Genomic DNA, 22,279 nt, shown 5'->3' on the forward strand with positions numbered 1-22,279 from the left:
TTACAAAAAGTGGCATAAATTACTTCGTGGAATACATGGCGATTCTGTTAGAGTATGTTATTTAAGGGCGTTAAAGTATTTCAAATTTATCCTTCTCCCTTTTTAGCTGTTATCTCAGCTTTGCTACTCAGATCAAGAAATAATCTATAAATTTAAAGGGTTCCTTTACTTTTTTGTTTTTTACTTTTAACAAATGAATGCTACCTTGAAAATGTGATTTTCTGAATTTTTACGTATGGTTGATGATGGCAATTTCCCCAAACGTAAACAAAAATCAACGACAAAAGCCAAGACATATAACTAAAATACAAGTTTTATTTAAAAATGTATCCATTTTATGACTAACTACAACCTTTATTGCATAAGATTCAATAAGTATCGCCTACGTTGAGTCAGACCAAAATTCATGGAACTCGTTCGATTGAAAAATAATGTGCATGCTGACCTTGATACCTGCAGTGATCTTGAATGTGAAAATTAGCGCAAAGATCTTTGTCGATTTGGATCAAAATGCAGACTGTGGTGAAAGATGGCTGTAACATTCTGCATTATCGTAAGGAGGTATAATCCCCCCCCCCTGAAAATCATAACAATGCGGATGGCCGTAAATTTTTGCAAAAACACCACTGGGGGCACTGTTTTCGTCACTGGCTGCAAATTCTAATGGCCTTGTCCACACTAAAATTTAATCCATAATTACTATAGCTGTCATTGATCCGGTACCGGCTGAAAGCAAAATGCCCCTGACTGAGTAAAGAAAAATAACTCAACGTTACTGTGGTAGCCTATTTGGAAAAGAATTGGCGGTCTTAAGGCACAAAGCCTTGAAGGTCACAGAATGCAGGCACAAGTTTGCTAGGCGAAGAGAGATTTTCCATGTTTCGATCGAATAGTAAACATTTTGAATATTACTATGACTTGATACTACATAATAGGCTCTTGATAACGATAGACTCTTGATACTACATTAGCCCTAAGTTTGAAAACGCAACTTCAGCTTGAGTAATTCAGCATATCACAAATACAATACAATGCAATAAAATAGTGGCATTAAAATGCGCCTATTTTAGCAAACGTACTTGATCAACGTAAGTTGACCGATGACTGGTCAGTCTAAGTCATAATACTCTTCCTTACATGAACACAGAGGAAAATTACAACAAGGCGCCAGCAATAAATTCGCTTGTAAACGCTCTGCACTAATTTGCACCGGAACAGGTAGGACTGTTTTCTTATGCTTTAGTATGGCATCATCCACGCGGGATACAATGTTCTCTGTGGCTCTGTCCGTGGCTGCCAATGCATTGCTTTCAGATGGGTCAGTCACCAAATTGAACACCAAAGGAGGCTCGTGGAACGTGGTTTGGTCTCCAGTACACGGACAGACCATTGGATCTGTGCAATGGTCCGTGCCAGGCGCTAGGTTTGCTGTATTGTAGTGTACTTTATACACCATATCATCTATGAAACACGGAAAAGTAAGGTAAAATACAGTGTGCCTTTGTTATTTGTTCCGGGCGTGACTCTACTCCATTGCTGTAATTCGTGTAGATATCAGCCTTGAAGTTTAACAGTGTACGCCAAATACATATTTTGAGCATCCCCGTTTTCTACAAAAGAAATTCACTCATACCAATGGTAAATACATAAGAATTGAGATGTTACTTAACATTTTTTGACAACATAAAATCCTAAGGTAAGCACGATGCGTGATGGTGACGCCTTTACAGGAAAATATATGTTGCTAGAACCGTCAGCTTTCCACACAATAAGCCGTCTATGCAATCAGTCTAATGACAAAAACATCATATATATTCCCAGATATATATGTCAAACCTGTCTACTGATTATTTAGAACCATACATTTCCCATGACCATTTACTAAATTCGTTCTAGATTTAGGCATTGGCGATACATGGAAGACGCTAGAATGCTAATAGGCTAATGCAGACGCTGAAACGAACGCCTTCTTCCCTAAACTACCCTTCAATCAGGAGAAAACCTACCTTCTCCGCATACTGTGCAAGTAGCAGCAGTCAACCACTGACCGCAATAATGGAACAGAAAGTCGTGAGGGGGCGCTGCACTCTTCCCTCTCAGCAGAGGCATCAAGTCTCGCCCATCAATAACTCTATCACGTGGAAGATCCACTCCAGCCAGCGATGCAATCGTTGGAAAGACATCCATTGTGCTTGTTGGAACTGATATCTCAATGCCTCTTGGTATCATCGGTGGATAGCGTACAACTGTAGGGACGCGTATACCGCCCTCCCAATTCTGGGCCTTGCCTCCTAAAATGGCATCAAAACACATCAACTGTTCAGTCAAAATTAAAACTTTTATCCCTATTTGATAATGGTAATTCGGAGAACAACTACTGATTATGTTAATAATTCATTCTCTTATTTCAGTAGTAATTCCTGTGATCTGTTCGTACTATTATTGAAGATGCCTCGAGAAAGTGGTAATAGCTCCAACTTTTGATGTTATTTGCATATTTTACGTTTCAGAAAACAATTCCATTTTTTAATTCTTCTGGCCTCAGTATTAATATAGAAAATGTCAAACTAACGCAAAAACGCTCTTTGTTCAACGTTCATTGATAACTCAATTCTTGTCCGAACTAGCATTCAGTTGTCAACGAGAACATTGAAAGTTACACATAAACGGATTGTGTGTCGACGAGTTTGACAATTTGACATGATACAGGGAGTTTAACAAATACTTAATCTTACAAACAGGAACAAACCAACAGAGAACTCATCTTAAGTTACAGCTGATAGAGAGTGGCACGTACAAGTGTAAAATTTCAAATATGTTCATGGACATTTAAAGATCTAGCTGAAAGCCTGTGAAAGTTTGTGGAAATGTAAATGATGACGTCATCCTGCACATCTACTGTCCACGCAAATCGACTAATTGAGTGAAATGTCAATAGTGGAAATAGTAATTAATGCATTTCAGTCGAATCAAGGATGTTCAAGAGTAAAATACCTTTGTAGATTCCATTCCATCCTCCTTCTCGTTCACCAATGCGATGCGGGAGGACAGCTATCTCGTTCTTAAAGCCACCGTGGTCCGAGGTAAAATAGACAAAAGTGTTCTCTTCAAAGCCAAGTTCACTCAGCTTTGACAAAACTTTGCCGACCATCCAGTCCATTTCTTCAACGTTGTCTCCATATTTCCCGTGCTTACTAGACCCAGTGAAGTTCTTCATGTTAAACAAAGCGGTGTGCGTTTGAAGAAATGAGAAATAGAGCAGGAAAGGTCCGTGAGCGGCACTTCGTTCAATGAAAGCGTTAGCTTGGTTCACCATTCTGGTCGATATTGTATCCAGGATCAAGGGTTGCTCGATGACGTCATAGTTCTTCATCAACACGCACATAATTCGGCCGGCTAGTAAAACATGTCGCACATAAGTCCATGCCACAGATACCAATATGCAGCTCCATATCAAGAAAACAGTTCTTCGCCTGATTAAGCCCAGCATGCGAAGTGTACACAGTATCACTAAGTATCCTACCGACCAGAGGCAGCGGGATTTGATATAATTTCCATACACGGTCGCAAAAAGTCTCTTTCCGTCATCGCCACAATCATTTATATTTGTAACGAGAAATCCGTAAAAATAGTCAAATCCTTGCTTTAGAGGATGGAAATGGTGATCATTTCGTGTCATCAGGTTTGTACCTAGATGCCACTTTCCTGAATAGAAAAACACACAATGAGAATACTTTAGTACACGTTGGTTTCGAACAACGTATAGTTTTTGTCAAGATAGTAGGTTGAGGGCGCCAGCCTGAGTCCTTGCAGGAACGCCAGAGTGTCCTCTCGAGGAGCATATATAGTGGTACTATATCCACTAATGTAGGAATATTGAATCTGTCATTTCGCTCACACCTGCAGTCACAGACGCAAAATAAAACGATGTGTAATTGCAGGAGGGACTATAGCAAGACCGTAAAAACCATAGATTTATATTTTTCCGCACATCCAAGCTCGGTCTCTCATGAAAGTGATGGAACTTAATGATTTTTTTACTTTGCACTTTGTTTGTTTTCGTAGTCTTATTTGGTGTTTAGCTCACGAGTCGAATGGGACGGCAAAACAAGAATACACGACTGTTACGAAGATGACAGAGAACAAAACTATGAAGTGTGTGTTTTGTGAATTTGCAGCCATTGACATTTTTGCCATGATTATGCGCATTGTTAATTTCTTTAATTAATGGCATTTTTTTTTCAACAAAAAAGACTGATGCAGGAAATAGCAAAGGGCGCGACAACGACAAGAGAAACGACCCTTTCCTCTGTTTGTCTGAGACGTTTTTGTGACAGAGTCTCCACTACGCCGCCGATAATTAAATTGACGTAATGTCGGCCCGGGAGGTACAATTCTGATTCATCTGTGCAGTATTCATGGTCATATTAAGATCATACCTTATCTCCCAAGCGGAAAGGTGAGATCAAAGCCTTTTGTTTGGTCAAAACTGACAGCCTGTAGCACATTTGTATTTCCCTACTCGTTGATTTAAATAGTCTGAAATATTTCTTGTCCCCTCATTCTGCTCTTAACGAGACATGCATTGGTGTTTGTATGATGCTTACCAATGAGGGCGGTAGAATATCCCACACCTTTCAAAATCTCTGCAAACGTGGTTTCATTTTGAGGCAGGCCAGCGGTACAGTCAGAAGTAGTTATCATCGTCAGAAGTCCTGGTTCCACGTTAGATGCCATTCCTATGTAGTTGATGAAACAAGAGGTGTGTTGAAAATGCCGTAAACGCTTGAAATCTTTCAGAGTTTTACATATCAAGAGATTATATCAAAGTTCTGCCGCCAATACTGCAGAGAGCGGCAAATTTACATATCGTCTTTTCTTAAATCGCCCTGAACTAGTCTCAAACAAACCTATTGGCATATTACGAATGTATCTGGCTTCATAAACACTTAGACAACATAGGTACCTGCAAAGTTTACATACGGTTTTTAAATATGAAGATTTGGTGGAAAATAGCCTGTGGAACAAAGGGAATTGCCCTTCTGGAAGCTGTCGTTCCATGATTCAAACAACTGTCAATAATTTGGTGACGTTCAGAGGCTTAAACTGCTCAAACATTTGTTGTCCGTACGTGAATAATTACGATGTAAAAAGTAGTTCCAAGGGGACACCGTGCTTCTATGCGAAAAGTGAACGGCAACAGTGAAGATAAACCATAGCAAATATCATCTATCATAAAACATATGCAGGACTTCTGGCACGGTAGTAATGCTTTTTGGCCAATATTCTTTGTTTAGCCCATTGCATCCTGGACATTTCTCTTTCTCATCAGTTTGTTGGCACTCCAAATATGGAGGTTTTTGTGCGTTTGTGCAATTGTAGTTTCGATGAACCATTGAAGTTTACAGTGCGCCTGCGTAGTAGCTGGGTTGTCGATGGCAGACGAATTTACCATAAGGCGTGACTGTGCCAACTGAGTCTGCATTCACAAACACCTCTGGGGGGAGAGGGACGGGAGGATTTTTTCAAATGACCCCTAAAAAACTCACAATGCGTTCAAATCCCCCTTCCGACTTGCTATAATTTTGACCCCCCAACCAGGGTCGGAACAGAAATTACAGGTGCGTCGCAATTTTTTGCGCAAGCATTTTTGAAGGGTCATGAAATTTCATGCATGCCTTTTGGGGAGGGTCACAATTTTTTGCACAACAATTAGAAGGTATACTGTGGCCGATATATCAAATCATAATACATAGAAGTCTGTTGGGCAAACTGTTAACATTTCCCCATAAAAATATGAGATAACATGATATATCTGTACAATAATATATGTTTGATAATTCATGTAAATATACTATGCTCAAAGTGGAAGGTAAAAAGTACATATATGTACAAAAATTAATTTTTGGATTTCGTTGATAATGGTAGGCTAAGACAAAAAATGTGAACAATTTTTTACAATAGAAAACTAGCAATATCTGTGTCTCTATAGACTTATAAATGTACTTTATATGAATAGGGTGGTTACAAGTGTATGTGTGTGCAAGAAATTTGATTTGGAATTTCGCTGAAAATGTTAATTCACTGTACATTAAATCTTTGAGAAAATATGATTTATATTTTCCAGTACAAAACCTACTACACTAGTGCATATATAGATAAATTACTTCATTATCATAGGGTGGTTACAAGTACATATGTGTGCAAGAAATTTAATTTTGGAATTTCACCGAAAATGTTCATTTACCATATGTGCGAGTCTATGATGAAACCGTGAATAATTTTTTTTCAATATAAATATTACTATACTTGTGCATATAAAGACGTTGGGTAATTGATATAAATGTATTTGATTAGAATAGAAAATGCATTTGATTAGAATACAGTGATTACAAGTGTATATGTTTACAAGAAATATGTTTTTTGAATTTCACCAAAAACGTTGATCGACTATTAATAGGAGTCTACGACAAAAGATTAATGTGAATATTTTTCCTTATATAACATTGCAATATTTGTGCAATATAGACCTTTGATAATTGACATCACTGTACTTGATTAGAATAGAGTGGTTACAAGTGCATATGTGGGCGAGAACTTTGAATTTGAATTTCACGAAAACGTTGATCCACTGTACATTTAAGTCTGTGAGAAAACTATGAATAATTTTTTCACAATGCTAGATTAACTTAATCTGTGCTTTTATAAGCGTTTGTTGATTGATACAATTGTACTTGATACAAATAGGGTCTTTGACAGTTTAGATGAGGACAACTAACATGATATTTTTATTTCACCTAAAATTTATATTTCACTTCTCAGGTAAACTATTAAATGTTTTCCCTGACAAAATTGCTATATCTGTAATGTGTAGGTATATTTTGTTAAATCTTGACTTTAAGGCCGTAATAAGGTTTTTGCAAAGCAATAGTAGTGATCTCTGTACAAGTACAAGCCAAGTGAAGGTAAACATTGCAGCTGTTGTCCCTTTTGCGATCACATAAGAAGATTAAGTTTGGAAACAAGACGACTCCCTTCATCTGTCAGGAAAACTGGACACAATTAAAAATTCGGCCAACGCTACCCGAATTCATCTGTCAAAGTTTCTATGAAGATATATAATGTGATATATACTGCCGTTACACTCCTGCAACGAGGTCTAAGTTAGTGCAGTCTGTATTAGGAACATAACAAACCATGTTTGGGCTTAGATATATCGGGTTCCAAAGGTTAAAAAATCATGTAGTCGTAGACCCTCATTTACTTTGGTGTAGGGTGTGACAACATCAGAAAAATTAACCTTGGGCGTGGGTCAGCAAACACATATAATTTATGTTATATGTAAATTTTTATACGTTTCTCACATTTTCGATGAGCATTTCCTATGTTTGGCGTCCTGCATAAACGGTAGTTCGGCGCGCGATGACCCTTATTTTTATCCTTGATTTCGAAAGGAAAATAGTTGAAAGTTTTCGTATCGAATGTTGAGCAAAACTTTAAGTATTTTAATTGCCAGGCGCGTATTACCGTAAAGGTAAGCAATTACTATTGTTCCTGCTGCATTTTCATACTCATTTTGAGAAAGAGATTTCCTAAAGTGACACGGAAATGAGCTTTGATAATAGAGAAGAAGAAGTTAACATAATATAGGGAAGCTAGTAGGCGAGATTATTTGGTACTATCCGGCATTATAATGCTCTTGCGTGTTATCAATATAATTCTAGATACTTTCAATAGACAATTGGTGCAACTCCTTTGACTATTAACACTCGATATATGGAACATCTTGAAGCCCTTGAATGTATGTAATAAAACAAATATTCACGATTATTTTTAAAAAAACCCGACCTGATGCATCAGCTTGGCCCTGAAGACCCAAATGAACGGATTGTAGTATGGCCCAGTATCATGCTCGCACTCTGTCACGCGTCCGTCGTTGATGCACCTTGTTCATTAGTTTTGGCGTTCCTCTCGTCCTTGCCATCAATAACCTTCAATAGTCAGCGCGGGGACCTCCATTTCTCAAATGAACAGATGTCGACAAAATTGTGGATGGCGCAAAAATCATTAGATTTGCCAGAGGATGGCTCCCTGATAGTGATGATTGGACGTAACGGCCATATGATCGTTTTCTCAGGGGTATTAAAGTCCAATAGAGGTATTGCATCGCTGTCAAGAAAGTCTCTTGCTTTATTAAAAAGGAAAAAAACAGATTTCAAAGCAACGATGGCACTAATAATTGCCACTTGCTCATGCTGTTTTGTGTTATTGCTTTAATCTGCTTTGATATATGCCCTGCAACAACACATGGTGAGAAGTTCATGGGGCAAATTTTTAACGGCGGTCATCGTTTTGCCAGTTTCTTGTCAAAAGAAGCCAGAATGTCCTTAGCGTATCAAGTCACGTCCTTGGTTATTCTCGAATCTTACTGTTACTGAGCTCTTCAAGCTCCTGCGCTGTTCGACAGGAAAATCTACCTCTTTCACTTTGCAGCTCATCGCGCTCAAACAACCCGCCATTCAAATTCTTTCACAGTTGCAGACAACCTCTGTGCATGTTCACACGACCAGGCAATTTTTCAAAGCCTATTTCCCTATGGAAATGGATTATTTCCATAGTGAAATAGTCTTTGAAAAACACCCCCGAGCTACATCTTTTGAAGCCACTGGGCACAAGATATCTATTTTCTAGCCACGTAACGTGTTTTAATTAATCACGACACAAAATGAGCTTGTAGCTATGGACAGAATGAGGTCCTTATTTTGTCTATCGAGCTTTTCAGACCCCCATCGTTTCAAAGGTTACCTCGCCATTTCCTTCAGTCGCAATAGTAATTTTAAGTACTGCACGTCCCTCCCTAAACCCCCTGCCCTTTTCTCTGTATAAAGAGAAACGACATATATAAATGTGGTTACCACTGTGAAGCAATACCAAGTTATACAGTTGCCTAAACTTTGATTTGGTACTATCTTTTGTAAACTAAAACTTCTGTTTAAAATATATACTTTTAACAAAAAAATATTCTCACCAGACCGTATTGGATAACGTCCGGTTAAGAAAGCAGCCCGACTGGGTGTACATGTTGCTGCAGCTGCCAAGTTGTGCTTTAATTTGGCGCCTTCTTCAGAAATGCTGTCAATGGCCGGTGTACGGATTGTGTCGTTTCCGAAACAGCCGATATCTCCAATACCAAGATCGTCTGCTAGGAATATTACGAAGTTTGGTTTATTTCTCTCTGCATCGCTTCCTAAAACAATTACTACTTCCACAAGCAGCAGTAGTAGACGTTGAAAAACAAACGTCTTCGAACAGAACGCCTAGTAAAAATGAGAAGAAAAAAACATTGTTTTACTAAGGCTAAATAAAAAAACAAAACAAGTGTGTGTTTGCGGTAACATGCTCACGGAAATTAAAATTAGGTACGTCGGGGGAATTAGTTTTTTTTTCTTTTCTTGTTGTTTGCTGATGACCATAATGTAAGATAAAATTTAGAGAATTAACTTGAGATGTTTTGAAAATGCGGAAAAAATGTATAGGGTCGGTGGGTTTTTCTACGGTAGGTATAGGGTTACTTTAAACAAGGTTTCCAATGTCGTTGTCGGCAGCCTCGTTTTTTGATACAGCATGCAAGGGAACCTTCAGTTATTATGAGGGGAATGAGCCAGAAGACATTGAGGGTGGTCAACCATTAAATGTGACCGTCCCCCTGATGCCTCTTTCTAAATTATGACCCTCCAACTCCCTCCCCTCCAAAACTTAAAACTTTGAAATATGTGTATAACCTTGATAGAACTGCTGAATTTGTTATATTACAAGCAAAAATATTAAAGGGACATTTAATACATTTTTGGTCATACCTTAGCTTTTTATTCTGTGTATCAAATGCTGTTTCCTGTCTATAGCATGTAAGCATGCCAAGTATTCTGCTTGTCAACAAAGCCAATATATGCACTTTAAAGACAATTGTTATTATTGAAATATGAATTTTTGTCCGGAATCGAATTCAGTTTTCAACAATACCAATGCTAATTGCACAAATATAGGCTGTGTTAATAAGCTAAGGGACTGGACAGATGCAGAAGGGGGAAGGCCGGTCTTTATATGGGTCACAATATTTCGCACAGGCATTTTTGAAGGGTCAAGAAATTTCACGCTTGTCTTTGGGGAGGGTTACAATTTTTCCGGCAACTATGAGAAGATGTGTCTGATATAGTGCTTCGTCCATTCATATGTGGTAGTCTATCAGGAAAACTGTTAACAATTTTCCTCAACAAAACTTAGCCATATCTGTTCTTTTGTAAATGTTTAATAAATTATGTAAACATACTTTGCTTGAAGTGGGAGATACAAAGTGCATGTAAGTACAAGAAATTTGAGTTTTGGATACCTTCAAAAATGTTGATTTACTATTCATTGTAGTCTACGACAAAACTATAAACAATTTTTCCAATATAAAATAGCAATAATTGTTCATTTATAGTCGTTGAATAATTGATATAAATTTACTTGATTAGAATAGGATGGTTACATTGCATATATGTACATCCAAGAAATTTGATTTCGGAATTTCATAAAAGATGTGGATCCACTAGACAAGGGAGTCTATAAGGAAATATATGATTTTTTTTTCCAAAATAAAAGTACCAATATCTATGCATTTATAGGCATTGAATAATTGACATAAATGTACCTGACTAGAATAGGGTGATTGCAAGTACGTGTATATGTACAGGAAATTAGATTTTGGAATTTTACCAAAGATGTTGAGCCCTTGTACTTGGTTGTCGATAAGAAAAAATTATGAATACTATTTTTAAATATAAAACTGGCAATATCTGTGTATATATAGATAGTGGATACTTTATGTGCTTGATTAGATTAGGGTAGTTACTCGTGCGTGAACATGTGTAGTATGGTGTGTAGTTTGATTTTGGAATTTAACCGACAATATGGATACACTACAGATGGGCGTCTATGACAAAACATTGAACGATTCCAATCTAAAACTAACAATATATGTGCCTTAATAGACATTGGATAATTAATAATATTACATAGGGGTCAGCCCTTGTTGTCGCGGCAGGGGTTAATATTGGCAATGTTATTTGCATTGATTCATGATAAAATAGAATTATTAGAATTATTATTAGAATTAGAATTATAAATTAACTGTTACTTCATATACATTTGTATGACAACTATGCCCAGTTTCCCTCTGATGAAAGCAGTTCACGTTCATAGGCCTTCACGACGTCAAACCCTGCAGCAGTGCAGGTATAGATTTTCTGTAATGTGTATAAATGTTGAACAAAAATTGGCAATTTTTACCATGATAACAGCCTATCGTGTTAACGTATTATGTCATCATTATCATTGCAATTGTAACCGCACTGCCCACCTTCCACTTTGCAAGCTGAAAACTATAGCGTTCCATCTAAAAACTGGCAATTTTTGAATCTGCTTTTTGAGACAGAGGGCGCTTTTCTAAAATTCAATCCCAGCATTCTTTGCGTATGCCCCCCCCCCCGTTCATAGCATGACAGTTTTCTCCCTTTTTCTATTTTCATGCGTGATATTAACGATTTTTGTATCAGCGACAAGGTGGATGATAACACTTACTGGCTAATAAAAGAGATAAATTTTATAAATGGCATGTTATAAAATAATGATTTGCACGTTTCGTATTTGTTTATTTACGAGAACTCAAAAAACATGGCGGCGCCCATGAAAGTAGTGTACACTTCCGGTAACTCGTATTGTATAGTATGAATATGCGCATGCGTAGTCAGTAAGCCGCTGGCGCGACTATAATTGTACGTGATTAAAATAGGGTGGGAATAAGCGCATATGTGTAAAAGAAATTTTATTTTGGCATTTCACGGAAAATGTTGATTCACTGTACATGGCAGTATTGTTGTGGAGTTTCTTTACACAATTCAGACTTTGCATTCATTATAAACTTAGCAATGTAAAATGTTACTCTCCCCTAGACTAATTTTATAAAATGTGACCGCCCATTCCTCCAGCCAATCGCCCCTCATAATAACTGAAACCCCCCAGTATTTCTCTGTCTACTGAAACCTGCCATAGAGTACAGCAACAAAAGAAAGTAGATCTCGTGGCACACATTGTAATTTGGACCTTTTGTCTTTAGTACAGTCAACGGCAGAATTTAGGAACGGAGAACGGCAACTTCGATTCAGGAGAAAATAAACACTCTGTTAATTGGGGTATCTGTATCGAAAGTAAGTCTGATTAAAATCAGATGTAGAGTTGGTGAACGATGCGATTGTGCCCTCTCCTTTGATTTTTCAAGTTACCGTTAAGCTATACCATCTCTACATGTTATTTTAATAAGATAACAGTACCCTACCTCTCTCTGTCTCTCTGTCTCTCTGTCTCTCTCTCTCTCTCTCTGTCTCTGTCTCTCTCTCTCTCTCTCTCTGTCTGTCTGTCTGTCTCTCTCTCTCTCTCTCTCTCTCTCTCTCTCTCTCTCTCTCTCTCTACCTCTCTCTGTCTCTCTGTCTCTCTGTCTCTCTCTCTCTCTCTCTCATTTTAATACTTTTACATAGCCGTAGATTTTATCGACTTGTATGATTCAAAAGGAAGATTTGCTAAAGGAAAATAAATGTATGTGAAATTTGTGTGAAAAGGAAAGCAGAGCTTAACTGTAAGCCCCGGTGGCGATTCAGCACAGAGTTCAGAAAAGTTTTTTTTGAACCTGCCAAACTCAGATAACACTGGAGGAGGGGAGGGATATTTAAGGCACAGTCAGATATACAGGAGACGTGTTTTTCAAATACGACTTGTTGATGTTCTACTCACAAAATTTGTCAAATGCAGTCTGTTTGTATATTTCGTCCTCTGTTATTTTTTTTGTCTCAGAATTTCAGCCTGGAGTGGAATTCAATTGTTGATAATAGCATTGCATCGTACACAGTGGCTTTGCTTTGTAAGGCTAATTGATACTTCCACCCGATTCTATTTGAATTTGTTCATTTCATAAATCCATGATTTTCAAGGATTTGAGGGTTTGATATTTTCTCCACCGTTTTTGCGCTCATCTAACTTGTATCGCCGTCCATTGTGTACTATATACTAACTCGAACACGGTTGACTGTTCTCTTCTGATGAAAATCCATTAGTTGTAATGTAAATTCTCAACTCACAATACCACACTCATTCGTGAGAGCTCTGTACCTCACTGTAGCTAAATCAACCTTCCTGAAAAAGAGGTTATTTCTGTCAGCATTGCCTATAAGGTCGTCAGTTTGAAAGAATCCTGCGCTTGAGAAATCTTTCACGCAAAAATGCTGCCAAAAAGACAGCGATGGTTAAAGTTTATCATGCGGAACCAATGGTAGCGTACTGGCTAGCCTCTAAGGCGTAATTTCCCGCAAGTGTCTCTAGTTTAAATCAACTACCACGTTTTCTGACGCATCTGATGTAGTAACCCACGACCTTTTTGAAGGCATAAACGAGATGTCAACCGTTAATGCGCTATAAAAGTGACAAAAACCCAGTGCGAAAAGAGGTGGCAAACTTTGTCTTTCGTAAGGTGTTCTCTATTTTTAAGAAAGCCAGTTCTTTACCATGCGGAATCAACATGTGCACACTCGTTGGAGTAGTTCTCAACACCAGTTGCACTGACAAAAAAACCAAAAAAAACAAAAGAAATTAACGCAAACAGTACCTGCTCCATGGCTTACTGTACTTTTGAAGGGAGAGGGTATTATGTCTGAAGCAATGCCGAACTGTAGGGATTTCGCCAGTGTCCGGATCGTTGTGTGCCTATTCTGATAGACTCGCTTTAACCAACGTTGATGTTGCCAGCGGTATGCCTTTTCTTTGCCACTTTGAGTCACCGCGACAAGAGTGACACAGAGCGTTCACATACTATAGTTCGGATTTTCTTGGCCAAAGGTCAAATCTCGTAAAATACCAAAATAGGTTCTGTGTTTTCTTAAGCGTGACTAGCAATGCCACCTTTGGGTCTCATGTACCCGCCTAACGTCTTTCAAATTCCTGTCCGGTGTATCGCGGCAACCACATGTAGCAATAGCTTTATTTCTGACTGTTTGTGAACATTGACATCATGATGACGTTACTTAAGGCTGTTTTCTATTATATTTTATTGCGAATTTCGGCCTGCTGTCCCATGACCCCTCAAAACAATTCATTTGAATTCTTCGACCGTTTTGTAATATGTCTGCCCAGGGGGTGTAGCCGTGAGTGACTTGTGGATGCTCTTTTGGATACTGTGTCACAAGTATGCAGGCAAAGTATAACGTTACACACTTTCAACAATACAAGACTACCAAAGGTCGTAAACGGAACGATACCCGAAACGATAATAGCTACGGTATCACTCCTCTTGTTACTATAATTTTGCATTATTTAAATTCAGTTAACTTCATTAACTCAGCATATAGAACACGATTGGAACTCATGTGGGATAATTGGATCTTCATATTTTTCGAATTTCTCAACAGTGTTAGGTGCTTTATAGCCGAATGTTGCAATATTACAAATTACTCATAAAACCAGGTGTATAACTTCAAAAAGAAAAGCAGATGAGATTACATTTACAGATGAAACAAACATTACTTCACCATCCAATTATCCCAAGTTAGTTCTAATCGTGTTATAGCAAAAACCCTTCGAACGTTTCTCCATAGAATTCGCCCATAACATTTATAATTTAGTGACAAACTTCTTTCTTTTCGTATTTCAGACGAATAGTCTTTTCTGATAAATATGACTAGCATATGTTACTTCTGCAACCACACAAACTAAACAGTCAGAATTTGAAATAAAGGGTTCCTGGGAAGTGATCTAGGGTTTAAAATGCCAGAGAAGGGTTAAAGGTAAAAGTCACCTGTAATGTAAATATGCCCATATATGGTCAAAGGGGCGTTCCTTGGTATTCAAAATGCCCATGTGAGGGCGCTGTTTTTAAAAAGTGGTCACCCGCTTAAAATCTGTGATTGGTTAGATTTTCATTTTCCATGGTAACTGTGGCAAAATTGGAATAGGTGACAGTATACCTTTAAAAGCAATATGTTTCTGTATCATTCTTATTCAACGTTTCCCGGAGAATTTTTGAGGGGACGTGCTATGTTTTCAATATTTTTGCTTTTTCAACTCAAAAGATGTAAGTACTATTGTCAAGAAATAAAAAAAAACTCACAAATCTGATATATGTCATGTATCAGAGTGAGGCTATAGGGCGTTTGATTCGTAAACTCTAGGATGGACCGTTGAACCAGAACAAACAGCAACAGGTAGACAGAAATACTCTAAGTCGTCGTACTTTATTAACCGAGTAACAAGCAAGTTACACAATAAAGCTTACAATTAGCACGTCTAACATGCAATAGGCTTTGGTTCACGGTCGTCGGTGGTCTCGGAAAGGTCTCCGTCTAACTCACAAAAAATAGGTAATGCTTATACGCTAATGTATTGAGAGAGTTACATATCAACTTTCTTTGCGTCAATTTGGAGGAAACTTAGATGAATTCATGATTCTGACACGCGATGACGATGAGTTCATGTTCAGAACTGTATCGCATATACATACGATCCTACAGATACAACTCTATAATCTCGAATGCCATGATTTTTCTGCGAGATACATTGTATTCCTAGGGTGTCGCAGGTAACGCAAGCTCTGGCTTTAAGATAAGCGGAAAGTCGACTGTAGCGGTGAGCAGAGCCCGGTTCATGATAATACCTTCAACACCGATTCTTAAATAATTACTGCATGGAATAGAGCAAAGATGTGTCCTTGCCATTAAGGATTTTAAAACAGGCCAGGGACAATGAGTCACAGATGGTAATATATATATATATATATATATATATATATATATATATATATATATATATATATATATATATATATATATATATATATATATATATATATCTGTGCTAACAATTGAAATAGTACGTTAAAAATTGAACTGAATGAGTGGCTATTTTGAAATATGTTGTAATTGGCTTGACGTTTTTCACTGGCTTATGTCCAGTTTTCCGATTGGCTTATGTCCAGTTTTCCCATTGGCCTATGTCCAGTTTTCCGATTGGCTGATGTACTTATATTCTGATGAGATTCAAGCCTTGTTTTGAGTTGTACCACTTTGTTGAAGGTATATCAGTAAAGGAAAGTTGTATTTAATCAGTAGGGAGATGCTTAATTCTGTTAGTGATAAACATTAGTTTGTAGGTGGAGGAGATAGAGGCACGTACAAATACTGTAAGCTTTGATAATCTAGGGTTGAATTTAAAATGTCATTTAAAAAGGCCTAACACAGTGAGGACTTTGACACCTGTACCAGAATTTGGAATGGGCCAGAGCAAATATGGCGTCCAGTGATTGCACTTGAGCAGCGATACTAACTACATATACTGCCTCATGCAATTAATTTTCTAAGTATCTTTCTTCGTGATTCATATTTGAAAGACATTCTGTGTGTGTGTCTCTAGATTAGTTGAGCAAATATTAATGTGATTGAGGGTGGGAGACAGTTTTACTGGCAAGATCGATTGCTACGGCCATGGAAGTATTATACTTCCATGCTACAGCTGTATACAGCTGTACTGCGTGAGGGGCGCCCTCAAGGAATCCATCAGATTTTGAAATGGAAAGTTTTACTTGTTGGTGTACAAGTCTAATTAGTACGCATAACACCAAAATAAAAATATCAAAAACTATAGAAGCTGATAAAAAGGATCTTCAGACTGATTAAATAACGGTAGTCAGAAGGTTTGACAAACTTTACAAATATAAATAAGGGAGCCTTCAGTAATTATAGGGGGCTGGGCCGGAAAAATTGGGGGCAGGGTCAGTTTTTAGAGAACAATTCAAGGGGGAGGGTCACTTTTTATGAACCTATCTTAGGGGGAGGGTCACTTTTGACAGAAGCTGATTTTATGGCCAAAACTTTGATTGTCCATGTGATATTTCCTGAATAGCAAATCACCAACAAAATACATGCACATTATAGACCGCTCAAAAAAATCATAGTTTCATCATAGACCACAATGCATAGTGAATCGACATTTCAGTTAAATTCCAAAATCAAATTTGTTACACAACCATAGACTTGTAACCGCTCTAGTCTAATCAAGAAAATTAATAACCATACATATATGCACAGATTAATCTAATTTTGTACTAACAAAAAAATCATTCATAGTTTCATCATAGACCGCAATGCATAGTGAATCGACATTTCAGTGAATTTCCAAAATCAAATTTCTTGCACAACCATTGATTTGTAACCACTCTAGTCTAATCAAGAAAAGTAATATCAATAATCAAGAGTACACAAATGTAAAGATTTACCTATTTTTGTATTGGAAAAAACTATTGATAATTTCATCATAGACACCATGAATAGTGGTGTGCGTGAAATTCCCCCAGGCCAAACTCTCCCTGTAATTACTGAAAGCTCCCTAAGTTATTGAATTTAAGTTACTTTTTTAAATATTACAACAGATATATATATATATATATATATATATATATATATATATATATATATATAATATATATATATATATATATATATATATCAAAGTACACAGATGCCCTTGTTAGAAATTACAGCGCTCGATAACAAAAGCAGAGGTATTTAAATAATAGCACAAATTCCTTCGAGTGCAAAGTAATAATATATGTTACTTAAGTTTTATGCATCCTGCCATTGTAAGACAGATAACTCGGAACGATTTTTATTACAATAGAAACTTTGACACCATAAACGAGTATAATTTTGGTCGTTTTGATTCCTATTTTGAAATTAACTTGAAATCGAACCTATTTGTTGTGATTCAGACTATGATCATTAATATTATCATATCATTAAAATATGTTAATTATCCGCCTCAAAGATCTGCAACGTTCGAGTTATGTATATCAATCTTCTTGACACGAGCAAAAAGGAAAATTACAACATGGCTGTCGTAAGAAACTTCCCGCTAAATTTTCTCGTGTAATTTGGGGAACAACGGGTACAATGGACCTTCTGTGCTCTGATATGGCTTCGTCCACGCGAGATACAATATCCCTGATTTGATCATCAGTAGCTGGAAGAGGGCGCTGTTCAGCTGGATCTCTCCTCAAATCGTAAACCAGGGGTGGGTCGTGGCGAGTCGTTCCATCTCCTGTGCAAGGGCAATACACAGATCCAAGGCAGTCTCTTTCTCCCGTTGGTATATTTGGTGTAACGTAATGCACCTTATATATCGCATTATCTGATGAGAAAGGACAGCGACAGATAAAAGCAAAAGTTTATTGTGTGATTATGCATTACAATGGAACATATACTGGATCTATGAAAGTTATAAGGTACAGTATATTATTGAAACTTCAGACACAGTTTAAAAAATAGTGCGAAATTTATGCGGAAAATATTAGTATGGATACATATGCTTGTGTGATATCTGCTTCGAAGTGAACATGATCAATCATAAAATAAATTTTGCAATAATAACAGGTATATTACAACGCGAATGTACATGATATGCAGTTACATGAAAAATCAGGTTTGTTTCATGAATGAAGACTCGTATGCAATAGTTGATTAAGGGCCATATAATAATTAGCAGAGAAATTGATATTACAAAAATCAAGATATTCATTGCCGTTTATGTTCTATGATATCTTTATTCTCGTAGACTGAAGCCCTTCGATACTTCAATATAGCGGGCCTACACTATCTCAAATTGCAGAGACAAATATTATTTAAGGGCACCATCACGACCGCCTTTGCGACAAAATATATATTGATAGATACATTTTCATAAGCAACGATGATGATGAACACCTTTTACATGATGGATCCCAATAAGAGAAACATAGAATGAAATGTAAATGATTTTTAAACAAGTTCTTTGAGAATGAATGTGGACTATATAGGTTTGACAAACTGTCACTCTCTATTAGATGTGTATGATCGATAAAAACTGCAAACTCCCTTGCGATAAAATTAAAAACAAAACAAAACATTAGTGTTGAAGGTGTTACATTAGCTCCTCAAAGTTGATACTGAAAACATATTCTTTCTATCAACCCTATACATGATCATGTTATCTGTACAAAACTGGAAATTCCGTGTGTGACTCATTACAACACACCTTCTGAACACTTTCGGTTCAATAGATCTCTCGAATTGGCTGGTGTATCGATAGGATCTTACATTTTACCATTCAATTGTACTTATATTAGTGAAACTCACTGCCTCCAATCCTATCCATTCAGGTAAAAAGTTCACGAAGAAATTCTTAAAGGGGCCAAGGATTTTCGATATCTGTTACAAACTCTGTATTAGTAACAAGTACCTGCCCGAGATGTGAAAGTGACAGCCGCCAGCCATTTACCGCAGTAATGGAACAGAAAGTCGTGAGGGGGCGCTGTACTCTTCCCTCTCAGCAGAGGCATCAAGTCTCGCCCATCAATAACTCTATCACTTGACAAATCCACTCCAGCCAGCGATGCAATCGTTGGAAAGGCATCCATTGTGCTTGTTGGAACTGATATCCCAATGCCTCTTGGAAGCATCCGTGGATAGCGTACAACTGTAGGGACGCGTATACCTCCCTCCCAATTCTGGCCTTTACCTCCTAAAATGACATCAAAGCACATAGCTGTTATGTACAAACTACAAGTAAGTAATCAAACAAAAACCTTCCTATTTCCCTGTTAAGTGTCGCCTCTCTTAAATGCAATGTTGTTTTACTTCGCTGTACTCAATATTTGCAGTGTATATGATGCTGCAAAATAGAACCACTATAAGATAGATACCTGTCTCTTTTATGGATTCAGCTAGTACGCGTCTCGTTGAAAGACTTAAACTTCAGCTCAAACTTCCCTTAAGAAAACTTTAAACCATTCCCTTTTGCAATCAAGAATTAAAAGCAGGGACACAGCTAAATTTGGTATTTTAGAAACAAATTACTAACTATACCGACACTTCAAATTCAAAATGGCCGCCATGCCTATGTGAACTATATGGGGAAAATCAAATCTCAGCTTTTCACAAAAATAAGCGAGTGGATACGTTACTTACTCCATGGGCTTCAAAATCAACCCCACAGTTAGTAGACCAAATAAAAGCATTGTCAAATTTTGAGAGTCTGAATATCTGTTCGCTAGGTGCGTTTTCCTCATTATCCATCTTGTATAAATGAAGGCCGATAAATCTTTTCGCCCGGGTCATGTATTCTTTTGTGGTGGTTATGCGCAAAAAATAAAGGCATACACGAAATAAAATACAAAATTACATCATCGCGTCATCTTTACCCACGGTGAAGGACAAGGCACGCATTTAATGTAAGCATATGCAAATTTACGGCATTATCGGATCAGTAGAACTTAAGAGCAGAAATCAACGAAAAAATAATGAAATGAAGGCAAAATTTGTCTTTTGATTTACGTCTGAGGTTTTATCACATCACATCAAAGATTTAGGCCAAAGTAATTAAATTCTTTGTTTTGCGTCCACTCTAAATGGGAAAAGGTACGCGTCTAAGCGGCTGAAAAAAACACACAAGAAAATTAACACAATGTAATTTGATTGCAGCAAATAAAAAATTGTAACTTAATTTTAGTTCAGGAAAGCTAAGCGGTCATGTCCTAAAATTTCCTATTCAAATACACTGTGTGTTTTTCATGAAAACCTTAAAAACGTAAGCGGGTGGGGACGCAAAACAAAGAATTTAATTACTTTGGCCTTATTGTAAAATGAAACACTGAACAGAACCTTCAACGTCTAAGCATAAATATCCGTGATCTTTCCCGAAAAGAAAACTTTTAAGAAGTGATATAGCCACAGTCAGACCGATGTAAAAAGCGCTGAACGAAAAATGTGGCTGCCGTGGATTAATTTGAAAGTTTCTGATACCTTTGTAGATTCCGTTCCATCCCCCTTCCACCTCACCAACACGAGGAGGGAGAACAGAAACTTCTTTTAAAGCACCACCGTTATCTGAAGTAAAATAGATAAAAGTGTTCTCTTCCAAGCCAAGTTCACTCAGTTTTGACAAAACTTTGCCGACCATCCAGTCCATTTCTTTAACGGTGTCTCCATATTTCCCGTGCTTACTAGACCCAGTGAAGTTTTTCATGTTAAACAAAGGGGTGTGCGTTTGTAGAAAGGAAAAATAGAGCAAGAAGGGTCCTTGAGATGTGGTTCGTTCGATGAAAGAATTCGCCTGGTTTACCATCCTTGTCGATATTGTATCCAAGACTAATGGCTGTTCGATGACGTCAAGGTTCTTCACAAGCACGCACATGAATCGACTGAACAAAAGTGTATTACTGGCAAAGTTCCAACCAAACCACAACAGTATGTGGAATCCGATAATAATAAATCCTCTCCTACCCAATACACCCAGGAGATGTAGAACAGCAACGACGACTGCATAAGCCATGGACCAGAGACAGCATTGAATGATGTTCTGCTTTCGGCTCGGCCTTGGTACATATCTTCCATCTGGCCCGCAATCATCGATAAGAGTTAAGGGCATGCCATAAAAATAATCGAATCCTTGGTTTACTGGGTAAAAGTAGTGATCGCTTGACGAGTCCAAGTTAGTTCCAAGATGCCATTTCCCTACAAATTGTAATAAGAGGGTAAAATTCAGTTTCGCTGATTCAAATATGCTTGCGTGCATATCAAAAGCCGGCCCTTATTTGTCGATTTCATTATAAATGTCTCTGTCCAAAGATTGTTTCAATGTCCTGCTCTTGCCGTAGAATGAAGTTATTTTTTCCAGGTTTTTCTAGGTTCTGTCGATTTCTTGCCACTCAGATTTTTGTAACACCGGATCAATATATTTGACGTCGTCTGAAGAATAACCAGCAATCCTTGAAACAGAGGGCGACCAAAGCGATTGTTTCTAAAGACTGTCAAAGATAATCCGCAAACAAACGTGAACGAAATGTAGCTGTAATCTTGCGCGATAACCAAGTTTTATGCAAAGGAAAGTCCATCTTGCATTCCAAGAATCCGCATCATTTACATCCCATCTCGTCGTTTTAAAGTACAGATTTTAAAAAAACAACAGAGCGAAATGCTATCCGATGATGATTGAACAGAAATAGCTTTTAAAATTTTATATTGCAGTCATTTTACTGGTGTGTGCTTTCTACTGAGTATTACTGTGTGCCGCCCGGATTTTAATGCATGTATTTTTGTAATTAATGTGTATGCTTGTCACTGCCGCAATGCCATGTTAGTTTTTTTATATTTTATTGTTAAAGGGTAACCAA

At 37.5% G+C, this 22,279-nt stretch overlaps 2 protein-coding genes across 2 annotated transcripts; both read right to left on the bottom strand.

Annotated features, from left to right (window-relative positions):
- Positions 1–297: 297 nt before the first annotated feature.
- Positions 298–13,877, bottom strand: LOC139138268 (arylsulfatase D-like). The gene is made up of 6 exons (XM_070706577.1): positions 13,694–13,877; positions 9,029–9,317; positions 4,608–4,739; positions 2,995–3,705; positions 2,007–2,291; positions 298–1,461 (listed from the first exon to the last, which is right to left on the bottom strand). Exons 1-6 carry the CDS (start codon positions 13,700–13,702, stop codon positions 1,109–1,111), a joined length of 1,779 nt encoding a protein of 592 aa, XP_070562678.1. The 5' UTR covers positions 13,703–13,877; the 3' UTR covers positions 298–1,108.
- Positions 13,878–17,923: 4,046 nt separating this feature from the next.
- LOC139139486 (arylsulfatase D-like) lies at positions 17,924–21,621 on the bottom strand. The gene is made up of 3 exons (XM_070708400.1): positions 20,910–21,621; positions 19,348–19,629; positions 17,924–18,261 (listed from the first exon to the last, which is right to left on the bottom strand). The coding sequence occupies exons 1-3, from the start codon at positions 21,532–21,534 to the stop codon at positions 17,924–17,926; spliced, it is 1,245 nt and encodes a 414-aa protein (XP_070564501.1). The 5' UTR covers positions 21,535–21,621.
- Between the last annotated feature and the right edge of the window lie 658 nt (positions 21,622–22,279).

This window comes from Ptychodera flava, chromosome 8 (assembly GCF_041260155.1).
Source record: "Ptychodera flava strain L36383 chromosome 8, AS_Pfla_20210202, whole genome shotgun sequence".
NCBI classification, from domain to species: Eukaryota; Metazoa; Hemichordata; class Enteropneusta; family Ptychoderidae; genus Ptychodera; species Ptychodera flava.